We start from the raw sequence: 26608 nt of genomic DNA, 5'->3' as shown, positions 1-26608 counted from the left end.
AGGAAACATACAGGTACAATTTTTACCCCTTTCTGCGTCACTCGGTCCCAGCATGTCAGGCCAGGATCGGTCCCTCAATTCCTCGGAAAGACGAAAATACGAGGTGGGCATCCCCGTGGACCTCGGGAGGTCAAACACCTAACCCGACCAGCAGGTAAATGGTAGATTGACACTCAAAGTGAGTGCATGCTGGGCCCATCTTATATACCCATTGGGTCACGTATTTTCTCTTTCTTATCTGTAATGCCAATTGATGCTGGTCTGTCTGCTGTGAGACCAGTTCTTACATGGGAGTTGTGAACTTAATTTACACTTGTAAGAGAGAATTGAGATGATTAAATTGGAAGTACGGGACATTGTTTTCTCAGTGGGAAATTCCTCTCCCAGGGACTGTGTGTGTTCGAATCAACATAGGTGCCAGCCTGACACTTCTTGCAGCCTCGAGCTTAGCTTATTTCCTTAATCGTTACTCAGAGTCATAAACTTGCATATCCTGGTCAAAGCAGATCAAAGCTTAATGGCTATGCTGATCTTCTTATTGTTCCTTCTCTGCTCTGTATACAGACATCTCAGAGGGCAAGCAAGATTGTTTGAGATGGGGCAGTCTGTCTGGCTACACTTGCGGACCCGGGCAGGCTCCCGGGAGCCGCCAGCCTGGTCCCGGGAAGAGGCGGAGGGCTGGGTGGCAGCGGGTGGCTGGCTCGAGCCGTGCCAGGTGGAGGGTCTGCTGGCTGGGTGCTGGCAGGCTTGCACCTGGCACGGGCACCGTAGCCAGACCGTGCCCCTTTAAGGGCTCCGGGGCCGGGAGGGGGGCAGACAAGTTTCCCTGGTGGTGCCCAGAGTGGCCACCAGGGAAAGCTGGGGAGGGCTATCCTCCCACTAGTTCGAATTAAGTGGCTACACAGCCCTTAATTCGAACTAGCTAATTCGAACTAGGCGTTAGTCCTAGTAAAATGAGGTTTACCTAGTTCGAATTAAGCACTCCGCTAGTTCGAATTAAGTTCGAACTAGCGGAGCGCTAGTGTAGCGCCTATCAAAGTTAATTCGAACTAACGTCTGTTAGTTCGAATTAACTTTGTAGTGTAGACATACCCTCACTGCTTTCATGGCCTCTCTTTGTAACAACAGATTTCTTTAACCAAACTTGAGCTAACTTTAAATCTCTAATTTTATATTTATTCTACAGCTACAGTGAAAGTTGCTCAGATTGTGGGACAGGAAAATAGGAGGCCTGGATTTTATACCTCAAGATATAGGCAGATTTGCATCTGGCTAAAATTCACATGAGACCTATGTAACAGTATTCAGGCAAAGTCCACAGTAACGGCTTTGTCACTAGCTACAAGGTGCCAGAATTTCACCTGGTGAGTTCTGCCTGAGTAAGAAGGAAATAAGAATCACGCATGGTAAACACAAGAATTTGCTTGAAAGCAGGGACAGCCTGAGAGAGAGTGAACATGTGGGTGAGAGCCAGAGGGAATCAGATTCTTTGTCTGTACAGATTACTGGGGCCTGCGCCCCCTGCTCCCTATGCTCGCCAATGCCCCTCTCAGTTGGGGAGGGCCTAGCCAATGACGGCTCGGCTCTTCCCCCCTCCCTCCCGGCTGCTGGGGAAGGCCCAGTCCTGAGGCCACCCCGGTCCCGGCTCTTTTCCCCAACCCCAGCTCTTCCCCCGCAACCTCCCAGCCAGCCCTGGCTCATCCCCCTTTTCCCCAGCCACTGGGAGGGCCTGGCCTCGAGGCCACCCTGGCTCTTCCCCCCTGGCCACCCACCTCCCAGCCAGCCCTGGCTCTTCCTCTCCCCATCCCCTAGCCGGTCCCAGGCTCCCCTGGGACCGAGGCTGCCCTGGCCCTGGCTCTTCCCCCCACCCCTCGGCAAGGGCTTAGGTCCGAGGCCACACTAGCTCTAGCTCTCCCCCCAGGTGCCAGTCAGGCTCAGACAGCAGAGGGGACCCAGCCTCAGAAGCTCGTCACCAACAGCACAGCTGGAGCAGCCCATATGGAGTAGCTGGCTCCAGCAAGTGGCTGAGGGAGGAGGGGCTAAAGAGAATGGGACTTTTCAGCTTAGAAAAGAGGAGACTGAGGGAGGATATGATAGAGGTCCATAAAAGTATGAGTGGTGTGGAGAGGGTGCATAAAGAAAAGTTCTTCATTAGTTCCCATAATAGAAGGACTAGAGGACACCAAATGAAATGAATAGGTAGCAGGCTTCAAACTAACAGAAAGTTCTTCTTCACAAAGCAAATAGTCAACCTGTGGAACTCCTTGCTGCAGGAGGCTGTGAAGGCTACAACTAGAACAGAGTTTAAAGAGAAGTGAGATAAAGTCATGGAGGTTGGGTCCATGGAGTGTTATTAGCCAGGGGATAGAAATGGTGTCCCTGGCCTCTGTTTTGGAAGGCTGGAGATGGATGGCACGAGACAAATGGCTTGGTCATTGTCTTCGGTCCATCACCTCCAGGGTTCCTAGTGTTGGCCGCTGTTGGCAGACAGGCTACTGGGCTAGATGGACCTTTGGTCTGACCCAGTACGGCCGTTCTAAGCTGAGGGCTCAGGGTCGGGGGTCTCAGTGGACCACCTTGATTTTCATGCAAACCTGCTCCTGGGTGGCCAGGCTGGCAGCTATCCTGCCCTAGACGGCCACTTTCCTGTGCCTAGTGCGGAGGTCGTGGATGAGGTCCACGATATCCGCACTAGACCAGGCGGGCGCCCACCTGTTGCAGACCTGGGCAGGCTTCCAGGAGCCGCCAGCCTGGTCCTGGGAAGAGGCAGAGGGCTGGGTGGCAGCGGGTGGCTGGCTCGTGCCGTGCCAGGTGCAGGGTCTGCTGGCTGGGTGCTGGCAGGCTTGCACCTGGCACGGGCACCGGTGCCCGTGCCCCTTTAAGGGCTCTGGGGCTGGCAGGGGGGCAGAAGAGTTTCCCTGGTGGTGCCCAGAGTGGCCACCAGGGAAAGCTGGGGAGGGCTAGCCTCCCACTAGTTCGAATTAAGTGGCTACACAGCCCTTAATTCGTACTACTTAATTCGAACTAGGCGTTAGTCCTCGTGGAATGAGGTTTACCTAGTTCGAATTAAGCGCTCCGCTAGTTCGAATTAAGTTCGAACTAGCGGTTTGCCTGTGTAGCACCTATCAAAGTTAATTCGAACTATCGTTTGTTAGTTCAAATTAACTTTGTAGTGTAGACATACCCTCCCTTATTGTATTGGTCTATACTTGTTTTTATTTCAACAAAACAAGTTATGTATCATATAAAAATAATTTAAAAGTACCTTACATTTATATTTAAAAATTATAAAAAATATTATATATAAGCAAGTAACAATTTTACACATCAAATTATTGTATTATATTCAAACAAGACCTGAAAAATATTATACAATATATCTACAACATAATCTATAATAATAAATAATTACGACTTTCTGACAGAAGTACATCGGTGGCCCTGAAAGCTATCAGTTTTTGTTTGTGTGGCCCTCAGTAGGCTTCGAGTATGACCTGGCCTACACCTATGCAGGGGCGGCCCCTCCATATAGGCAAACTAGGCGCTTGCCTAGGGCGCCAAGTTAAATGGGGCACCAAATGGTGGCGCAATATCATTGAGGGGTTTGGAGGTGGGGACGCCGATTGCATGGTTCGCCTAGGGCGCCAGTTGCTGGCAGCCAGTTTAGTACCGCCCCTGCACCTATGTACAGCCTAAGGCCACATCTACTCTCTGAGGTCATGATTTCACCCTAGATACTGTATGTTATATGCTTTATGTGACAGTCTGTCTTGTCCAAATTAATTCCGTTTTCATTTTCTGAACACTGGCAAAGATGCATTTTCAAATTAAGCCAATTCTGTTCTGTTAGACTGGCACATTGACTTTAACAGGGATGTCATGATGTAAAAGAATAGAATTTGGCCCATACTGCTTCGATGTTGGCACAAAAGATTACTTCACTCACATGTAAATTATGGCTGTTGTTTCAAGTGTCTTCATCAGTGGCAGCCAGAGTGCTGACTCAGGGACATTTGACAGTCTTGTTTTAAGTACAGGCAGTCCCCGAGTTACGCGGATCCGACTTACGTCGGATCCGCAGTTACGAACGGGCCGTTCCTCTCCCTGGTCTCCAGCAGACCAGGGAGAGGAAGCAAAGCAGCGGAACACGTGGGCAGCAGACAGGGCTGTCCGCTGCCCACGCGCTCCGCGGCTTGGCTCTGCTTTGCCCCCCCCCCCCCGTCCCCCTGGTCTGCAGACCAGGGGGACAGGGAGCAAAGCAGAGCAAAGCCACGGAGCCCGAGGGCAGCAGGACAGCCACAGCGCGTCTGGGCTGTCCCGCTGCCCCCGTGCTCCTTGGCTTTGCTCCGGACACCTGTGGTACAGCAGCTAGGGCGCTGCCAGTTGGTCCCGTAGCGCCGCCCTGGGCGCTACTGGACCAACCGGGCAGCACCCCAGCTGTTCTGCCCCAGGCGTCCTGATTCAGCCACTGCTGGTCAGATTCAGCAGCGGCTGAATCAGGACGCCTGGGGCAGAGCAGCTTGGGTGCTGCTGGGTTGGTCCAGTAGCGCCGAGGAGAGGCGGCACTACCGGACCAACCCAGCAGCACCCCAGCTGCTCTGCCCCAGGCGTCCCCAAGTCAGCCGCTGCTGAAACTGACCAGTGGCTGACTACAGGAAGCCCCTGCCCCAGGCTTCCTGGAATCAGCCGCTGATCAGTTTCAGCAGCAGCTGACTTGGGGATGCCTGGGGTTCTTAAGTTGAATCTGTTTGTAAGTCAGAACTGGCGTCCAGATTCAGCCGCTGTTGAAACTGATCAGTTTCAGCAGTGGCTGAATCTGGACGCCAGTTCTGACTTACATACAGATTCAACTTAAGAACAAACCTACAGTCCCTATCTTGTACGTAACCCGGGGACTGCCTGTACTGATTTACATTTGAGACAACACACTGTAAATGTTTACTCAGATTACGACCGTAAGCATTAGTCAACAATTCTGTAGGCTGCTATTTTTGACTAAGTTCTGCTTCTGGAAACAAAATACATCCTGGAAATTCTCAAACAAATCTTTAGCTATATCTCTACAATATTCTCTTGCTCCCCACCCTAACTATAAGAAAAGGAAAATCTACTAACAAACCATCCACCAATAAGTATTCCAGCTTCCTCTGATCATGGAATAACTCTTGTCCAGATGAAACCTAGCAGCTAGTTAACATTCTTTTAGAAACTAACATCAAATGTATTGGGTTCAAAATACCGATTTAACTACAAGAGTTAATGAATCAGAGTCGTTAAATGGATAATCTACCCAAAATATAATCACACTGATTTTAGAATTTTTTTTATATTGTTAGAAATAACAACTAAGATTGCTATAACTAAAAGAAACTACAAAGGGAAATGATATTTATGCTTGTCATATGTTAACTTTGTGCCTTTGACAACACTTTGGCTGCGTCTAGACTGGCATGATTTTGCAGAAATACTTTTAACGGAAAAGTTTTTCCGTTAAAATTATTTCCGCAAAATTGCATCTAGACTGGCCACGGATGCTTTTGCGCAAAAAGTGCTTTTGCGCAAAAGCATCCGTGGCCAGTCTAGACGCAATTTTGCGCAAGAAAGCCCCGATTGCCATTTTAGCTATCAGGGCTTTTTTGCGCAAAACAGTTCTTCCCTGTCTACACTGGCCCTCTTGCGCAAGTATTCTTGCGCAAGAGGGCTTTTTCCCGAGTGGGAGCATGAAAGTATTTGCGCAAGAAGCACTGATTTTGTACATTACAAAGTCAGTGCTCTTGCGCAAATTCAAGCAGCCAGTCTAGATGCACCCTTTGTGTATAGTCAGTTTCGTTGTTGTTTCTCATGTGCAGTTTTCCCTGATATTTGTGCAATGCTCTTCCACAGGGGAGAGAATGTTATTTATTTCTTCATTTATTTTTAATTAGGAAATTGTGATCCTAAAATCATGAGAACTGGCAGGGAAATTCAGGCAGATGCATTATTTATAGCTACATTATTGCAGAATTGTCTGCATTTCAATATGAACGTTCGTAAGAACATTTTGTATCTATTATTAATTGAATTTTGGTAGGATCCAGGGGTCCCACCATGCTCAGTATAATTACACTGAATAAGAGAAAATTCCTGCCCAGAAGTATTTACAGTCCAAGACTCCCGATCTTGCAACACTAGAGAAATTCTTAATCAGAGAGTCATAGAATACTAAAACTAGAAGGGACCTTGAGAGGTCATCGAGTCCAGTCCCCTGCCCTCATGAAAGGACCAGGCACCATCTAGATCATCCCTGCTAGATGTCTATCCAACTTGCTCTTAAATATCCTCAGTGATGTGATAGAGATTCCACAGTCTCCCTAGGCAATTTATTCCAGTGTTTGATCACCCTGACCATTTTCCCAAAAGTCTAACTTAAACCTCCCTTGCTGCAACCTTCCTGTAAGTTTTATTATGAGCCATTCCATTGATATCAGTGAGGCTACTCACAGTAGTAAAGAAGAACAGGGTTCAGTATGCAGGCTGCCCCATGGAGAGAGGACTACTCCAGTCCTCTTTCACCGCAGCAACTCGAGGTCAGGTGAGAAGCACCTCTCCATGGCCACTGCAGCGGGCACATCCAGGGGAGGGGTGCATGTCCCCAGATGGGCAGGTCCAAGCAAGTCTGTCCCCTGTGCTCCTCAGCCAGAATGAGGAATGCAGCAAACTGTGCACTTTCCCTTCACTCCTGATGAAGGGAAACAGACTAGGGATGTGAAGGACTAGTCAACAGACTAGTCAACTAGTTGCTTCCCTCTACTCTTGCTGCCTCTATCAGAAAGAGGCAGCAAGGGGGGGAACAAGAAGGGGGTACTTCAAAAGTGGCAGTGCTGCGTGGAGCCTGGGGCCAGACCCAGCGTTCCATGTGGTGCTGCCGCTGGGGTGTCCCTCGGGCTTCATGTTGTGGTTCAAAGCAGCAGCAGCAGTGCCATTTGGAGCCCGGGATCAGCTGGTGACTCCCCCACTGACCCCAGGTTCTGTGTAGCACTGCTGCTTTAAAACGCTGCATGGAGCCTGACGCCAGGCTCCCCATGGTGTTTCAAAGCGGCAGCAGTGCATGGAGCCCAGAGTCAGCAGGGGAGTCCCCAGCTGATCCTGGGTTCCACATGGAAATGCCGCAAGGAGCCAGACACCAGGCTCCCCATGGTATTTGACAGCGGCAGCAAATCAGGGAGTCCGGGGTCAACGTAGGGAGCCCAGAGTCCCCAGCTGACCCTAGGCTCCACACAGTGCTTTTGCTTTTGAAGTATAGCAACTGCCCAAGGCGAAATGCATCGACTATTAGATTAGAAAATTACTCGTAATTTAACATCCCTAAAACAGACAGCAAAATTCCCCAACAAATGGGTGGAGGAGGGGAGCTTCAGCAACACCAAGTAAATCTTCTAGTACAAGCAGAGCTAACCGAGTGAAGGTTCACAAAAAACATGTTAGTGCCATGATTTTTTGTAACTTTGTTTTGATTTTCATATGATTTTCATGGGGTTTTTCTGATTTTACATTTTACTATCTCCATTAAAGGTGTTAAAGGCTGGCAGGAAAGGGACGGTAGAGCTCAAAGGAAAACGAAAGAAGGGAGATGGGAGAAGAAAAGGAAAGAGAGGGCAGTTGGAGTTATGTTGAAATACTGAGGGTGATGGAGCAACAGCCAATGAGCAGAGGGGAAGAAATCTAATGTTAATCCATTGTGCTTGTTATCTCCCACACTAGTCAACACTTCCCTTTTAATGTCTCAGGATACATTTACACAGCAACATTATTTCAGAATAACTGACATTATTCCAAAATAACAAAGAGCGTGTCTACACTGCAAGCCATTATTTCAAAATAATGTCGAGCTGGGGACTTCTTACTCCAACTCTTGTAATCCTTGTTTCATGAGGAGTAAGGGATGTTGAAGGAAGAGTGTTTTTCCTTCAACATCCTGAGTAGACAGCACCAAAAGCCACTTCAGGTATGCAACTGGTGCAGCTCAAGTTGCATAGCTTCATTCAACTTTTGTTCTGCTGTGTAGACATGCCCTCAAACAGGTAGCCATGTTAAGTTGTAACTTAAAAAAAAAATAAAAAGGGTACAGGACCACTCTTTCCCCCCCCTCCCCCACTTTTAATGTATTTTACATAGAGAAGATAATTACAATACCTGATTTTTATATTGCACTTTTCATCAGTACATTCCCAAGTACTGTGCACAGGAGGGCAGTATCCTTTACCCCATTTTACAGATGGGGAAACTGAAGTACAGACGTGACCCAGTGATCAGAGGTGATGTTGTTGCCTCATCTCAAAAAAGATATATTGGCATTGGAAAGGGTTCAGAAAAGGGCAACAAAAATGATTAGTGATTTGGAACAGATTCCACATGAGATTAAAAAGACTGGGACTTTTCAGCTTAGAAAAGAGAAGACAGGGAGAGAATATCATAGAGGTCTATAAAATCATGACAGCTATGGAGAAAGTGAATAGGGGAAAGTTATTCACTTGTTCTCATAATCTAAGAACTAGCACTCACCAAATGAAATGAATAGGTAGCAGGTTTAAAACAAACAAATGGAAGTTTTTCTTCACACAGCGCACAGTTGGCCTGTGGAACTCCTTGCCAGAGGAGCTTGTGAAGACAAGGACTTTAACAGGGTTCAAGAAAGAACTAGATACATTCATGGAGGTTAGGTCCATCAATAGCTATTAACCAGGATGAGTAGGAATGGTGTCCTTAGCCTCTGTCACAGGCTGGGAATGGGTGACGGGATAGGGACTGCTTGATGATTCCCTGTTCTGGTCACTCCCTCTGGGGCATCTGGCATTAGCCATTGTTGGCAGACAGGATACTGGGCTAGATGGACCTTTGGTCTGACCCAGTATGACTGTTCTTTTGTTCTTATGACCCAGTAGATTAGTGACAGAACCAAGAACAGAACTCAGGTTTCATAAGCCCCAGACCAGAGCTCTCCCCACTAGGTACACTGCCTAGTTCCATAGCACTATGCTTGCCTTAGAACATAAACAGAAAAAAAGATGAAGACTTGTCCATGCACAACTGATAATGGGTGCTATTAAAAGTACATACCGATTTTTTCCTATATTTAATTTACAAGATTAAATATTTATAATTTGTCTGGTTGCAACAAGGATGCCCACTCGTGGATAGAGCCCTGCAAATCCGCAGATGCAAATATCCCACAATTCCTTTTTGCAGATATTGGAGCAGGTGCCAATTCTACAAACCCCTCAGCGGGGAGGAGTAAAATAACTCCCAGGCCCTGACCACACTCCCTGGGAAGAGCACCAGGTGGGACAAGCATCCAAGGACACAATCAAACCCACACAGATGCTCCTCCTGGCTGCTGCCAGGGTGCAGATGCATGTAACAGGCAGGGAGAGCAGATTGCGGATCGGATGCACATTGTTTCCAGAAGATGAGGATCACAAGCAAGCGCACACTGAACCACCAGCCTCCCAACCCCTGAAGCCTTCCCCCCTTCCTCCTGTCCCCCAGAAAACCAAGCTGGGCCAGCTGAGACACTAGGCTGGACAAGTTGCTGGGCCGAGCTGCCTCATGCCCCTGCCAAATACCACCCAGGCCAGCCACTTTCTTGCTTCATCCCTCCTCATTCCCCCCCCCCCCCCAAGAGGAGTGAAGCAGTGAGCAGAGGTAACTTCCAGAAAGGAGGCGGGGGGGGGGGGGGAGGTAGAGTGGGCAGGTCCACCAGAGCCCAAGTCTCCCCTATTACACCCACAGCCCACAGTTTCTCAATAGGTCTGGCCCCAATTCAGCACAGTATTTAGGCATGAGACTAGTGCCACTGAAGTCAATAAATTACTTGTGCTTACAGTGAGGCTTGTGATGAAGTATCTTGCTGTGTTTGGGGCTGAGTTTCTGACAATTCTTCCCTTATATAACCTAAGTTTTCTCGTTTCCAGTCTCCTCTTGTGGAGGTGATGTGGCCGCGGTTTGTCTCAGCCCAAGAGGCTACATTTTATAATGTAGGTAAAATCCCTTTGGGTGTATTTAGTGTTGTGGGAAAGTGATTTTTTTTTAATTAAAACTAAAAAAGTTTAAGCATTTTTGGCCCACCAAAAATCAGAAATGCTTACACCTGCCACCCCAAAAAGAGCCCTCTCCAAACTTGTGCTACATAGGGAAGGGGCTATTTGCTAAAAATGGGAAGATATAAAACTTCTTTAAAATGTGCATGATCAAAAAAGTTGCCTGATTGTGAGCCCAGTGAACATTTGCTAAAATTTTATTTTTAAAACAGAACCGAATCTCTGTCCCCCTAGAAACATTTCTAGAAGGAAAAGCACATTCTTGGAGCCTAGCAGAGTCAAGGGTTACCATTGGGACAGTATAAAACAGGAGTGGGAACCTCAGGCCTGGGGAGGGTGCGGATGCAGCCCCCAGGCTGCCTGGATCCAGCCCAGAGGCTCAGGGCTTCCCCCTCCCCAGCATTGGGGAGCCTGTGCTGGTGCTCCACACACACACCCCTGCCACTGCCCCACAGCAGGGCTGGAGCACATGAAATCTATTAACTCTGGGTCCGCTAGGTTCTGGTGTGGGAGGGGAACATGGGAAGTGTCTTTCTGCTTCTCAGTCAGTGGCCACATCAGTGAGGGTTTGTTCATTTTATTTATTTATTTATTTTCCTTCTTACTTGTGTGCAGCCCTCAACTAGTTTTTCTGTGGGTCAGCAGCCCCCGACCCAAAAAACGTTCCCCACTCCTGGTATAAAATAAGGAAGATCCCAAATTACATGAGATATACCATAGTCTGTGTTATACAGATTAGAGATGATTGTAAATATGGCACCTCTGTCCTTCAAGTCTAGGAACTCCATTGAAACATCCATTCTCCAACAGTATGTAAACAAAACTGCCACTCCCACCATTTTAGGAAAGCAGCAATTTTTGCTGCATTCTACAAATTCTAAACTTTTCATTAAAAGGAATCAGGCTTCAATTATTGTTGTCATCTTGATTGAGGAGCAGCCAAATGCCCTCAACACCTCAGATGCCCTCAACTCACTGACATGTCCGCAAGGTTTGCTTTCCAGCTACTTTTTGTGTTACCTCATCTTTGTAAAGTTATTGTAGGTGCATTAGGTATATAGCTACAAAGACCATAAAGCAGCCTGTGCCCTTCCCATCTCCTGTTTTTAAATGATTATAAAGAACTTTGAACTGACACTACTCTACAACGCTATCCAGTAAGACAGCTGCAGACAACCTCAAACATTTTAAAGAAAAAACACTCATTTGTAATCTCACAACCAGAATTTTTCACTTGTAATCCCATACCCAGAGTTCCTAGCGCGCTAGAAATGGAATGGATTAATTTACACGGATTAAACAACCCGTGCTGCCTATACCATCCAGCTTCTTAACAAGCTTTTCAGAGATGTTCGCGGGGCTGTTCAGAGGAGAATGCAAAGGGAGTTCCGCTGCCGGAAAAAGGTGATCTGTGCCCCTAGCTCTGTGTTTCCCACCTGTAGAGCCCAAAGCCCAACCTGTGTCAGCGCGCACAACTTTTGTAAAGTCCAAAGTCCCATAACTCTGCCCACCGACAAGGGAGATCGCAGTCTCCCAGGCCTGCCCACGCCCAGGTTTTGCAAAGGTCACACGACGGCGGGGAAAGAGAAAGCCGAGAGAGCAGAAAGCTGCCTGGAAAGCGGGCCTGGGAGCTTTCCTGGGGGAGCCAGGACGAGACAGTTCAGAGGCTGCCGCATCTCCTGCTCCCCTGGCGGCGGGGGAAGGGATCCCAGCGGATCCCTGCTGCTGCCTATGCCAGGCACTGCCCCCCGGAGAGCGCAGGGGCTCCTGGCCCCCAGACCCGAAGCCCCAGCGGAGCGGCGCAGGGGAAGCGCCAGGCGCGGGCGGCCGAGGGTGCCCTGAGTGGGGGAGGCTCCAGCACTAGGGCGCCGCAGCCCCAGCGGTCCCCAAGGGAGCGGAGCGCGCGGCCGGCCCAGGCCCCGTGCAGGGGAAGCGCGAGCAGGGCTGCGGGAGAAGGAGCGAGGCAGCCCCTTGCGCAAGTTCCTCACCTCGTGGTGGCCAGCACGGCAGGGGCCGTGCCCTGCTGCATCCTGCACTCCCGGACCCCAGGAGGGCTTCCCCGCGAGCAGCCGCGCAGGGACCCCGTGCGGGACTGGCACCGGCCTGTTTTCCTGCTGCTCTGCCCCACCAGGGCGTTTGCTTCAATTGCAAGGGGGGGGGGGGGGGGGGGGGACAAAGCAAAAAGGAACCGTAGTCGGCAGGATTCGAACCTGCGCGGGGAGACCCCAATGGATTTCTAGTCCATCGCCTTAACCACTCGGCCACGACTACTGCCTGTAGGAAGTGGCGTCTCAACATGGCTCTACAAATTCCTCTGTTATGTGTGTACTTTCGGCTCATTGGAAAGATTTCTTTCATTATAAGTATTGTTGGGCCACCCACTGAAAGAGAGTGCTCCTCTATTCTATTTGCACTTTAACTAGTCCCCTCTGCCGGCCTTTAAAAATCTTAGTGCCTCCTAGTGTCGTTACCTTTCATAAAATAATCCACTCTCTAAAACGAAGCATAATAGTTCTCAAGGTATTTGTCACTGAGTCAGGCACCCATTTAAAAACCTTTGCCCGCTGATAAGATACAGAATATTGTCAGCATGGGCCATTCACCAGTATTTGTATCTATTTGCAGTTGTGCACGGGGGGACTTTGTGCCCGACCATGATGATCTTTTTATTTGGCACCAACAGTAGCTGAAGGAAGGGACTGGGGGAGAACTAAGAGGAAGGTGGGGGGTGAGGCAGGGAAGGGGCTTGTGCTGATGAGTGGAGAGGAGGGCACCAGGGCAGGAAAAGAAAGGGGGAGGCACCAAGGGGCAGGGTGGAGGAAAGACAAATGCCAGGGTGCCAAGAGGAAACAATGAGGGGAAAGGAGAGGGGGGGATGGGAAGGTGTCAGTGGGGGTAGGAGAAGGGAGGGGACAGGGTGATGCTGGGAGAGAAAAGGGGAGGAGCAATGGGGAGGAAGAGGAGAGTGTGCCCTGAGAAGAGGGGTTGAAAGGAGGGGTGGGCATGAGGAAGGCGGGGGTTGGGGCAAGCCTTGTGTGAGGGTGCAGAGGGGTGTGAGGAGAACTGGGGCAGAGGGTGGTGAGGGGGTGGCACCAGGGAGGAAGAGAGTAAAGGGGGCAGTTGTTGGGAGGGCAGTGAGGAAAGGGGGAGGCGCCAGAAGGGTGCAGGGATAAGGGAAGGTGCAGGTGCCAGAGGGATTGTGGGGGTGAAGCAGAAGGGCAGACACAGGGAAGGGAGAGATTGGGAGGCAGGGCTGGTGGGTAGAGGGAAGTGTTGGGGGGGGAGGGTCAGCTACAGATGACCAGAGGGGCTAGAGGAGGAGTGGGGGAAAGGAAAGTCTGTTGGAGAGGGTGACAGGTCCCAGGAGGGGTAAGAGATGTGAGAAGGGCAGGACCCTGGACAGCAGAAGAGGGTGAAGGGTGGGGGGTAGTAGCAGGCACCAGGAGAGCAGACAGGGCAAGGGAAGAGTGGGAGACATGGCAGCAGAAAGGTTTTTAAGATATTTGTTAATAACTTAGGCGGCACACATCCGAACAAACACCATGACCTCAACATTGGTGCACAAGACAAAACTCACTCCGCTCATGGATGGAAAATCTTAGAGGGAAAACTGAAGCACACCCCACATATTTACATGTATGACCAAATAGTCTTTTAGCCACATTTTTGTCTCTGATTGATTTCCTAAGTAATCCAGTTTATTCAGATTGATAAAATGTAAAAGAAGCTGGCATCTTGCCATCTGAGGCAGTAAAAACAGTGCAGATTGGAATCTTAGAACAGCAGACATCTGCTCAGGCATCTTCCTACACTGCTTAAAGTCAGCCAAATTATATCAACAAAAAATAAATTGTAGTGATGGTGAAGATTGCCAGTCTGACGCTCCTAAAACTAAAGTTCTTTGTTTGTCCACAGGCAGCCATACTGTAAGCTTCCCTTTCCTGCCTCATCTTTGACTGCTGAAGGGTCTGACTTTGGCTAGGTGTACACTGAAATGTTAAATCGAAAAAAAAAAACCCCGCAATTTGCGGTATGCAAAGTGCGTATCTTTTTCTGATTTACTTTTGAAATAGGCTTTTTTGAAATTTGGCGTGGCTACACGGCACCAAATTTCAGGAAAAAAGTGCTCTTTCGACAACTCCGTTATTCCTCATAGAACGAGGTTTACAGGGATGGCAAAAGAGCATGTTCGCTTTTTCAAAAATTTTTTTTGAAAAGTGGATGTGTTCCTTGGAGGCGGCATTGCTTTTCCGGGATACCTCTGGTATCCTGAAAAAGCAATGCAATCTAGACATAGTCTTTACCACACCAGGTAAGTATATAGTATTCATTCAAAGATTCCAAGGCCAGACAGGACTAGTGTGATTGTTTAGTTTGCCCCCTGCACAGCTCTTCCCCAGAATAATTCCTAGAGCACATCTTTAGAAAAACTTCCAGTCTGGATTTAAGCATTGGCAACAATAGAGAACCAACCATGGCCCTTAGGACCTTGTTCTAAGGGTTACTCTCAAACATTTACACCTTCTTTCCAGTCTGATTTTGTTTAGCTTCAACTCCCAGCTATGGGATCATGTTCTATCTTTCTCTGCAAGATTGAAGAATCCATTATTAAATACTAGCTGGACTTACCCAGCGTTGCTCAGGAAACAGGAGGAACAAAATTTAGAACATTTAGAAAAGGAGGGGACCCTGAGCTAGGGGACCCCCAGAGCCACAGACCCTGGGGGCTGATGGCTCCTGGCCCACACCTGACCCTGTGAGAGCAGCAGGACCCTCCTCCCCCCAGGACCGAGCAGCCAGCCCCCAGGAGAACAGTACACAGTCATGAGGCCAGTAGCAAGGGGACTTCTCTTTGCAAGGTTGGCTCAGGGATCCACCTGCCCTGCCATGGCAAGCAAAAGCTCAGAGCTCACATCTAACCCTGATGGCTGGAACCAGACACAGAAGAGCCCCACTCATAGTACGAATAGCAGCCGGCTGGCTTCACAGCAGTGTAACGCATCGAGGGTTTAACCTGGTCCGCCCTGCGCTGCAGCAGACACACGGATTCCTTCTGCTTGGATAAGCCCAGCGAGCTGAGCAGAAAGGCTGGCCGGCTTTGGTTTTGGTTTCTGGAGTGGGGGGAGTAGCAGGTGGGGAGAGACCCCGGGTGGAGGGGAGGTTACACGTGGGAGGGGTGCCCCAGCTTGCACCTGGGGCTGCAGGTGCCACAGGGGGCAGGGCAGGTGCCCGAGCCATTGTGCGCATAGGGGTGGGAGCAATGCATGCCGGGAGGGAGGGGGAAGAAGGTCGGTTATGTAACCTCGCAGGCGGGAGGGGGCAAGTCCCAGGAGGCTACACACGGGAGGGGCACCTCAGCTCGCGCCCAGGGCCGTGGGGGGCAGGGCAAGACCCCGATCGGGTCCAAAAGTACCTTAAAACCTTCTGGATGAAAGGTTATCCCATGCAAACTTTGGTTGCGGTAGCTATTACAGTGTCCAAGTTATTAGCATACAAACTTACATTCTCCTTTATATATTAGATAGGGTGGTACTTGGACAGATGTGGTGGAAGAAAATCAGATTCTCTGTCTATGTGGGGCACAGGCTGGCAGTTAGGGAGATGGCGAGGGAAGAGTGGGGAGGAGCGGGGCACTGTCTGTGTGGGGCACAGGCTGGCAGTTAGGGAGGTGGTAGGGAAGGGAGAGTGGCAGCGTGCAAAGGAGCTGACCCCCGCTTCCTCTTCCTACTTCTCTCTCTCCCCTCCCCCCCTTGTGTCTGGACCGGCACCGGTTTTAACCATCAGTGCCGTTTTCCACGCCGGCATCCCTGCTGAGCTCCTGCTCTCCCTGGGTTCACCTGTCCGCCGGTTTGCACGCTGGCTGAGGCATGCCTGCGCTGTGAGGACAGTTCTCTGCGCGACGTCTCTGTGCAAGCACCACAGGCCCAGAACAGCGGCGGCCTAGGAGCACATTGCTGCCGGCAGAGCTAGTGGGGGGAGGGACCCTATCACACCCTCCCACAATACTTTAAAACCTTCTCCTGGAAAAAAGGTTATCCCATGCAAAGTTTGGTTGCAGTAGGTCTTATAGTGTCCAAGTTATCAGAGCACAAACATACAAACATTCTCCTTTATATATTAGACTTGTTCCCCATCTAGGTACTTACAGACTGTAATCAAGTCACCCTTAAACTTCTCTTTGTAAAGCTAAATTGAGTGTCTGTCTTGTGTTTGTTGCTATGAAGCATATGGTCTACTATTTAATCATTCTCATAGCTCTTCTCTGAAACCCCTTCCCCCATTTATCAAAATCCTTCTTGGATTGTGGATGTCAGAACTAGAAAAAGGTCTACCAGCTGCAGATCGCATAATTGCTGATACAGAGGTAAATTACTCTCTACTCCTACTTGGGCAGTAGATCCCATTCATAAATTATTACAAAGCAGCACCACATCCATCACAAGTTCATTAAACATTTTGCATATAATATCTGCTCATCTACGTGTTCCAGGTTTTTTCACAATATGATAGCCTAATATATTGCAGCCTCAAGGCTATCTGAACAGATGAGTATAGTGTCAAAAATCCAATAGAGCTCATGCAAAGCACTACTACTCCCTTCTACAATAAGCCATCATTGATTCTACACCTCAAGCAATGACTTTGGATCCCATTCTATTCCATTCCCCCAGTATCTTTCAGACTGCAGCACCTGCAACCCAGCTAGCAGGGAAGGGAAAGTACATCACTCTCCATGTTTCAGCCTTGCCAATTTGTGTGAATCTCAAACTATTCAGGCTTTATTATTACGTAAAGCCTGACAGAGGAGAATCTCAGCTTTCATGTAAAATAAAACAGGCAAGTTTCTAGCCCTCACAATTACAAAGAAATACTTGACAACATGACTCCTAAAGGCTCCAATACCAGAAGGTAAATGGAAGGAACTCCAAATGTATTATTTCTGAAAATCCCTTGGTTCTGAGGGAGCTGACTCCTGGTGTTTAAATGCTTGAGGGTGGCAATATTGAGATTTTAAAATAGACACATATTGGTTGTGGTATCTGTGTGATAAATTACAAAGGCATGTGTGATTGACAGATGGTTCTCCATTTCTGAGAATTAAGTTAACGTTGAGATGAATTTATTGTTAAAAAGAGAGTACAACATGACACATAATTTTGTCAATTACAAATCTAAATATCTTGGAAGAAACCAGAACCTTTTCTGCATTCTTTCAGGGATTTATGTAATAAAAAAAAACCCACGCCTTATCAATATTCAGTGTTCACTTAGTGTGCATGTACACTGCACCGTAACTGAAAATAAGATACGCCGTTTGCGCTACACAAATTGATTATCTTAGTTCAATGCTAGCTTATTTCGTCATTTGTCATTGTCTCCACAGCGCCAAATTTCGAAACAAAACGGTATTCTGAAATGTCCTTTACTCCTCGTAGCATGAGGTTTACAGGGACATCGGAATAACGAGCCCAAAATAGCGGGCTTACTGTGAAGACGCGAGATAGCTATTCCGGGATACTCCTATATCCTAAAATAGTATTGCAGTGTAGACATAGCCTTAGACTCTGCCTTTGGAGTCATATGAGTATGTGAAAAATTCATTTAAAAATAAAATAGCAAGTTTCTAGCCTTTCTAGATGCTCAAAAAAATTGGAAAATCTGACTAGATTCTAAAAGCTTAAGATCTAAAAACCCAACAATAAGAATCGCACATTTCTTATTTTTAAAAACAACTCAGACTTGGGGGTGTCACTCTAGATATTTGAATACGTGGGGTTGGCAATACTGGTCTGGTGATTCATGTACACTGTGATGCTCTCAAGGGTGTCTGAGTACCCCCCTAAGGACAGTTAAAAAGCAGGGGACAAACCACAAACTGGCTGTCAGTTCTAAACATAGATATCACCACATGCAAACTCTTCAAATACTTTAACAGCCTTAACCCAGAGAGCCCCTTGGGTACTCAGGTCTGTCTGGCCAGCCAGATGAGCACATGTCTGTGATAGATGATCCCTTACACTAAGAATTGGAGCAATATTCAAGTTCAGAAAGTGAATAAGGAAAAGTTCCTATAACATAAGAACTAAGGGTCATCAAATGAAATAAGTAGGAGGTTGAAAACACACAAAAGGAAGTATTTCTTCACGCAGTGCAAAGTCAGCCTGTGGAACTCCTTGCCAGAGGATGTTGTGAAGACCAGGACTAACAGGAAGTGGGTCTGGCCCACGAAAGCTCATCGCCTATTAAAGCATCTTGTTAGTCTTTAAAGTGCTACATAGTTTTTCCTTTGTTTTAGGCTTCAAAAAAGAATGAGATAAATTCATGGAGGTTAGGTCCATCAATACTTATTAGCCAAAATGGGTAGGAATGGTGTCCCTAGCCTTTGCTTGTCACATGCTGGAAATGGATGACGGGCGAGGGATCACTTCATTATCTATTCTGTTCACTCCTTCTGGGGCATCTGGCATTGGCCACTGTTGGAAGACAAGATACTGGGCTAGATGGACCTTTGGTCTGACCCAGTATGGCCATTCTTATGTTCTTATGTACTCCTGATCCCAAAGGACCAATCACTTCCCCTTGTCAATTTCATTTTAGGTCTTACCCAAAAGTCAAGGCTAATAGCCAATCCTATAGCAAACTATATGAAGATTTATTAAATAGGAAAAAGAACAAGAAGTCCTGTGGCCCCTTCGAGACTAACAAAAAGCAATATACAATAACAAAATAGTCAATAACAAAAGTCATTTCATGAGCTTGATTCTCCTCCTTTGTCATGTCTTTCCAGTTCAAGATACCCCTTGATTAAAGAGCATCTTAGTGTTGAGATGTGAATGCACTGGATGTGTAAACTTCATGATAAGTAATGAAGGATTATTTCTGGCTATCACATTGTGTTTACATTATGTTTGCCCATCACACGAGACTGGAACCTTGGAAATGTCCATGATTAAAATTCACAGACTCTTTTTGCATTTAATCAACAAACGAAGAGTTCATGTGCTAAATAAAATTACCTTCCAGATTGCCTTTCGCAGAAAGATGATATAAGAATCCATACAAATGGATCCAGGGATCAATCCTGTATCTCTGAACTGTTTTGGATTCTAAAAACACAACAAGAATACAGAAACCCCCAAAATTACCTTGGGTAACCCTGAGGAACTCTGGGAAATCTAGTCAATTACTACAACCCTATCAACATTTTGGACTTACAGACTGATTCACCTGTTAAAATATTACCTGCTTTAATCTCTCAGTCATTCTCATTTTTTTTCTAGAGTAATACATCTTTAGTTAGTTTACTAGAGAAATTGGCTGCCAGCGTTGTCTTTGCTGTCTGGCCTCTTTTCTAAGGGTACGTCTACATGTGCTCCCTAGTTCGAGCTAGGGATGCAAATGTGGCCGACCAAAATTGCTAATGAAGCGGGGATTTAAATACTCCTCAAAAAATGAGGAGTAACATTAGTTTGAACCAAGGGGTTTGATTCGAACTAACGCGTCCCGGAGCGCACTTCCTGGTTCGAATCACCCGTTGAGCGGCATAACGCGAGGGCGAGATTATGCTAATGAAGCACAGGATATTTAAATCCCCGCTTCATTAGCAATTTCGGTCAGTTACATTTGCATACCTAGCTCGAACTAGGGAGCAAGTGTAGACGTACCTTGCAACAGTCTGCCCTGACTATGTTACATGCACAAAGGAGGCAACTGGAGTTTACTGGAAGGCAATGTTAGCTTTGACTTGACGGCAATTTGGATTTTTCTACACTCAAAATCTTAACCATAGTGTCTTAATAAAGGAGTTTAAGTCAGGTCAGTCTGATGTTTTGCAGCATTTTGCCATGACAACGGCAGTCTCGCTCTGTAGGTGGCTGTCTGGCCTTGGAGGGATCAACCAAGTGCAGAGGGATCCTCTGGTGCCTTGTAAGTAAGGTCAAGGGAGTTAAATCCTGCCTGTTAAATCTCTAGCCTTTTCATTGCATCAGTACAGAGTTTAGTCAGAGGAAGGGGGGAAATTGGCAGCTACTGAGAGCTTCCTTTCAGCAGTTCCAAAGGGACACAACATGTACGGTGGGGCTGCTGGTTATGTAGCCCCTAAGAGAGGCTCCTCCCTCCAAGTTATAAAGCAGGGCTGAGACTTGCACCTGCCCAGAGGCTGCCTTCCTAATTCTCTCTGGGGCTAAAACTATTTTTGCCCCTAAGTATGAGGGTATGTGCAGTGTCAGTGCACCCACACCTCCGGAGCAGGACCAAGGCCTCCAGCAAAGGGGCAGCTGAGGCAGAGGGAATGAAGAGCTGGCTGGCCTCTGACTTCAAGGAGCAACAATTAGGGGCCTGTAACTGGGGCCAGGGCCCCTGAGACCAGTTGAAGAGGGACAGAAGGGAAAATGGAGTGGGGCTCTACAATTTCCCCCTACCTTTCTCTCCTCCTCCCACCTGGCGAGGAAGCAGAAAGGTCAGGACAGATCTGAGGGAGCAGAGCGAAAGGAGACAGCCTGGTTAGTTTCAAAAGGGCCACAGTGATCTGTGCAGCAGGGTGTTGGTGAGAAAGAGAGAGAGAAGAACCCCAAATTGGTCAGCTGGGTGATATTATGTGGGAGAGGAGAAAGAATTTGAGGTGGGGGGGAGGGAGGTTGTATAGAAAGATAAAGCTCACGTAAAGGCAGCTTTATATCACTCTGCCATCTTCCCATGTGCTGTATGCAGATCAGCTGGCCCTCTGACTAGCATGTAGATAGTACTGACATTAGAAATGCAGCTAAGATAGGGTATGTCTACACTGAAGAGTTTTCCCGGAAAAACGTCCATTTTCCAGAAAAACTACACTTACATCCACACTGCTATTGCGTTCTTTTGACAGAAAGTCAAAAGAACGGAGGGCTTTTTCCAATAGCGGTAAACCTCTTTCTATAAGGAAGAAGCCTTTTTCAGAAAAAGCCTTTGGAAAAAGGTGTGTGTGGACGCAGAAGAGAGTGCTTTTTTGAAAGAAGAGGCCTCCAGGAAAAAGCACACGTGCCCCGGGGGCCACTTTGTCCACAGTAATCGCAACTGAACTGCGAGATAACGTCCAATCAATGTGGACACTATCTTTCGAAAAAGCAGATCGCTTTTTCATTGCGCTTTTTCTGTGTGGACGCTCTCTTTCAAAAAATGTTTTTCCAGAAGATCTCACCTGGAAAAGCTTCTTCCAAAAGAAGCTTGCAGTCTAGACGTAGCCCCAGTGGATTAGTTGAAATAGGTAATATGGGCATTAACAGAGCTTTCCCCTTGATTACTTTTACTGTCCACTAGAGAGCACACACACACAGCCTACCAGAGGGACACATACCCAGAAGGAATTGAAGATATTTCAACGTTGTCCTTGCAGCTAACCTTTTTGGAGTAGGTTGTGTGGCCTTGCTCATGTCAGTGAGCATTTATTCCCACAAATAATTCCACTGACTTCAGTGTCACCCTTAGTTAACATTCAGAAGACTGATTCTGTTTCTTTCTGCACTGCAGAAACCAGACAGCAATTTGGCTGCCTTCAGCCTGAGGAGTGAACTATGTGCTTGCTTGGCATTTACAATCTCTCCCTCAGCAGCCAACCTAAGGTCATTTAAATGTAACTCAACCCAGCAATATTCTCACCTCCTCCCTTCTAGAAACAAGAAGGTGGACCAGGGGCATTTGGTGGGGAGGGATCTTCCTCTGTCACTAGTTTCCAGACCTGAAGAGGAGCATGAATGCTGCAGAAACAGCAGCACCCAGCGAAAGCATGTAACATAATTCTCATCTGTACCATCGCCTCTCTCCAACCAGCTCTAGAATCCAAGTTCACAAGCTCCAGGGTGAGTAACATCCACCCCTGAGGCACAGCAAGGGTCACCAGGAAGAAAAGGAAATGAATAGCGGACTGCTGGACAACCTGCCTTCTGTCTCACAGAGTGGCACAGACATGCTGCGTAACATTCTAGACCCCACTTCGTCTCTTCCTTTCTGCTTGATTTCAGGAGTCAGGTTGTCTAAAGACACCAGAAAAGTTGTCAGTTGTGATAGAGCTTGGGAGGGAAGGGGGATCTGCATGGTTCCAAGGCTTGGCAGTAAACCACAGACCAGAAGCTGGCACCATCAGATGCCTGCTTGGTGTCCTGATGAGTTTGTGTCTGCATTACAGAAGCCACCAACCCACATTTGATAGCAGTCAGTTCAGAAGGATGGGGGCCTAATGGACTGTGCTTTGTCCATCTTGATGGACAGCTGAGGTACACATGGAGAAGCTTGCATGGAAACTATACTTGCCCTTCCTGCTAGTGGTCCTCAATCTGCAGGCCTGTGAACCTGCTGCTATATACAACCACTGAATTCTCATAAACGTGCCATGAAAGAAAGAAGCCTCCCTCCAACTGTCTTAAAAACATTCAGCAATTTGCAGCCAGTTTTGTTTGCTCAGTGCAGCATAAATGACTGCAGCCCTACAGCCTAATTCTCTCTGTTTCTCAGACAGACAGTGTGGGGCAACACGGGGAGAAACTCCATCAGAGCATGATTTTGACCTGGTGATCTCATTCTGAGCGTTACATTTCTCTCTTCTGCAATGCGGGGAATAGCTTTGCTTCGTTGCCGTGCTCACAGCAGTTGGAATTCCGGAGTTCATCAGCAGCTGGGTGTGATTCTTGGCAGCTTTCAGGTTTGCTTTTAATCTCCCCCAAACTAGCAGGCGAACAACAGTGAGTTCATAAGCCCAGGGGGAATTGTCCGCCAAATTTCAAATCCCTGGCAAACAGCTCTGCTCATAATCATGGTGGGACATGGAGAAATCAGAGCCCTACTTAGGGTATAGTAAATAAAATGGAAAAACCCAAGAACATAGGAACATATTTAAAAACAAAATAAATTGGCTACGAAAACACAATTTAAAAGTTGAACATAAAAAGTTTTTTCACTCCGAGATCATATTGAGCGAAATACAATATTATTTAATTATTGGAAAAGGCTGTGCTGGGGTAATAGGATTCCAAGGAGATGACCAGTCACTCTATCATTTATACCCCTTTTCAGATGACAATTACAGAACCCAGATGTGAACCCGTAGGAGATTTTATATTAGGGTTGGGGAGCTCTGTGAGTTTCAAAGGTAGCTGAATTGGCAGATTTAAAGTTCGCTGTTGTTATATGATGTGGTAAGGCTGTTGATAGCCTGTCAAGGCAGCCTTTTAACCTGCACACCTTCTCAATGCAAGATAGATTTATTCTAGAGAGAAGAGAGGAGAATTATATCATGTTCTCCATTATCCCTGATATTTTTTTCCCCTTCAGACAATTAGCTTGTAACATGATGAGTGGCATGTCAGGAACAATCATGAGGAAACTCTAAGTAATCCCTGTTGAAAGATAAACCTGCCACTTGCCCTGCTATAGTTCAGGAATTAAAACTCCACGTCCCTGCTAAGCATTGGAGTCCTATGTAAATCACAGACAAATTTCATAGTATCCAGCAAAGTAGAAGATATCACATTTCACAGATCGCCCTAGTTTAATAAAGTCAGCTCTTACAATGCAGCAAATTATTTCTGTTACTTTCAACTGCAGCTGTGTTTGATGGAACTTTTTTTGTGGAAAAAATTAAAAGTAAAGAAAAAGGCTAGTCAATGTTCTGGGGTGATTCATTCTTTACACTAATGCAACCAAAGGTGAATCCCTCAGTTCAGTGAAAGGGGAAAGAACATCAGCAGCTATGGAAACTTCCCAAGGAAATTCACAAATGCACTCCTGCTTGTTCTGGAGACAGCGCCTCTAGAAGTGAGAGATTTTCTGCTGCGCTAACCCTCAGAGTGTAATTTAACGCCTCTTCGGGTTACAATCTGGCCGTCCCCAGTTTTGATTTGTTGAGGATTTTTTTTAATTGGGGACATTTACAAAGACGTTTTGGAGGAATTCCTTTCCCCATCTCTGGTAAAATAAATAAATAAATAAATCAGCATTTTGAATTGGGGGAAACTGGAAAATTTTAAAAAAATGTTGGGAAACATTTTGCTTTAAAAAAGAACCATTATGGTGGTGTTTGGTGGACACTTGAACTAGATGACAGTCCTCATCCCATTACCTAGAGACTGCCAGCCAGGGCTGGAATTGCCCATCAGTTATGCATGGCTGGGAGAAGAGAGGTAGAAATACCTGTCATACAGGCTGAGGCAAAGCAGCCCACATCATCTTAGAATCTCTGGCAATGGCATCCCCTATCAGGGCTACTGAACTTTGGAAGTCCCGGAGGCCTCAATGATGCTCACAGCACATGCCAAGGGGCACAACTTACGTGTAGTTGCATATACATGAAAATATATATGCAAATAGCTTCTTTCACACTGACAGGCAGGAATACAAAGCACTTCCCACAATGCACCGGCTCTCCCAGCACCTCCTCCCTGGGGGCTAGAAATGCTGACACCCTGTTCCAGCCTACTTGCATCTTTCAATGCTCACCTTTCCTGGGAGATGCTTTGCCATTGTGGAGCCTGTTCCCAGTGGAAGCCATGGGCAAAGGATCCCACTCGCAGGCCGCGTGCTGAGTAGCCCTGCCATATACAAACACTGATTTGTCTGTAGAGATCAAGCATTGACAGCAAAAAATATCACATACCTTTGGGGCATTGGTCTTTCCCTGCACAAAGAACAAATTGACACCTTCATTCTCACTGTTATTTGAGATTAAGGGAAACAACAACAGGAAAAAAGAACAAAAGCAAAGTCTTCAAAAAAGTGCAATGGGCCTTGTAACCCAGCTGTACCTAGGCTAGCCCTCCCTTGGAATGCCAGTCAGGGCAGGATGTATAAGGAAGAGCAGATACTCCCAAATCTGGTAGGTAACACTGAAATTAAACTCCCTAACCAGTCGCAAATTGTGCTTCTGATCCTCCACACTGGTGATGAAGAAGCAAAAAAGAAATCACACAACCCCCTTTAGAGAATTCCAGTTCTCTGGCCCCCAGTCAGCATGTAGGTCCTGTACGGTGAGAAGATATTTTAAAACTCTGCTCACATATGCAAAATGTTCTTCTGACCTCAAAGGGCCAGCAACATTTGGATCTTTGGATCTTAGCCAAAATACCATGCTGCCAGCCCATCCTTTAGTGCCTAAAACTAAAGACAAAAGAAAGACCCCAAGAAGAGATGTTAAATGGTAGAGCAGTCACATACATACAAACCCTCAATATCCATCTGGTTCCTAGCAGTAGTGGTGCATCTGTTGGCTTGAAAGTCCCTCTTGAACACATCCACAGCTTGGATGGGTCATTCAGACCTTTGTTCAGCACATAGCCTGGAAACCTTAGTGTTCTGTGCATGGGCATGTCCCCACGTTCCTTGTTGAGTCATAAGGTTTAGCCCTGGACCCTCTCAGTTGTAGTTGTTTGTACAATTGACATCTCAATGGGCCACCAGCAGGTAGGGTAGTCCTGAAACCAATCTGTCTGGGGTGTCACCCAGATGCACAGTTCAAGTCTGAAATACAGACACTTCCTGCTCCCCCAGGACAACTTAGTCCAAAGTCCCAAGAGGCAATTACCAATGGCAAGGGTCCAAAAGTGGGATAGACGGGGGTATTTCCTTCTCTCTGATGGCTTCTGGAGGGATCCTCCCTACCCTAAGGGCAGCAGGGACAGAGCCTTTAAGGTTCACTGTGCTCTGTGCTGCAGGACTACACATCTCCAGCTCTGCCACCCAAATGAGCTGTTTCCTTGTCTTTTAATTGCTCCACCAGCTGGCAAGGCAGGGCTGGCTGACCGCAAAACAATCCCATTACTCCTTGTTGTCCAGCAGGGGATTTGTGCATCCCATCACAACAGGAAAGCGCATTGTTTGTCCTTGGTCTGTAAGAGGCTGTGATGGCTCTGCCCCCAACATGGTAGCAGCAGTGGGGCCGACAGCCTCGCTGCACCCCTGAGCAAGGCAGCTCGGGGCCCTGTGCCTTGGGAGGAAGGGGCAGGGATGGGGCTAGGCAGCCCTCGGTGCTGCCCGGAGTGCGCTGTACAGGGCTCCCGAGGTGATTTAAAGTAGTCCGAGGCTGTGACTGCTGCAGCTGCTGCCACTTTTGTATTGCGGGGCCTCAAGGCAGTTCTCCCCCGCCCCTATCGGCAGGTTTCTAGACTTTTAAAGGTGCGGCATGTAGAAAAGAAATGAATGGCCCCTCCTACATGCTGCACATTAAGGTGGATTAGCCCTGATCTGTTTCCAGATGGGTGATCTCAAAGAGAGACCCAGTGAGAAGCAGGTAATTGGTGGTGCTTAAGAACGGCCAGACTGGGTCAGACCAAAGGTCTATCTAGTCCAGTATCCTGTCTTCTGATAGGTGCCCAGAGGAAATGAACAGAGCAGGTAATCCTCAAGTGATCCATCCCCAGTCACCCATTCCCAGCTTCCGGCAAACAGAGACTAGGGACACCATCCCGGCACATCCTAGCTAATAGCCATTGATATCCTCCATGAATTTATCTAGCTCTTTTTTAACCCTGTTATAGCTTCGGCCTTCACAACATCCTCTGGCAAAAGGC

The 26608-nt window shown here is 47.4% G+C and overlaps 1 protein-coding gene and 1 non-coding gene across 2 annotated transcripts in view; both read right to left on the bottom strand.

Moving 5' to 3' along the window:
* The window catches only part of HS1BP3 (HCLS1 binding protein 3), a 90191-nt gene extending 77967 nt beyond the window's left edge, over positions 1 to 12224 (bottom strand). The window contains exon 1 of the mRNA XM_075923430.1: positions 12065 to 12224. Coding sequence (XP_075779545.1) covers positions 12065 to 12105 — 41 coding nt within the window. The 5' untranslated portion in view covers positions 12106 to 12224. The remainder of the gene's footprint in view (positions 1 to 12064) is intronic.
* A 41-nt stretch (positions 12225 to 12265) lies between these two features.
* Positions 12266 to 12347, bottom strand: TRNAS-AGA (transfer RNA serine (anticodon AGA)). The gene has a single exon. It is a non-coding gene; the product is annotated as a tRNA-Ser (tRNA).
* Positions 12348 to 26608: the final 14261 nt, after the last annotated feature.

Source organism: Pelodiscus sinensis, chromosome 3, assembly GCF_049634645.1.
Source record: "Pelodiscus sinensis isolate JC-2024 chromosome 3, ASM4963464v1, whole genome shotgun sequence".
In the NCBI taxonomy this organism is placed as follows: Eukaryota; Metazoa; Chordata; order Testudines; family Trionychidae; genus Pelodiscus; species Pelodiscus sinensis.
Note: the sequence above shows the minus strand (reverse complement) of the source record. Positions and strands in the feature narration are given on the sequence as shown.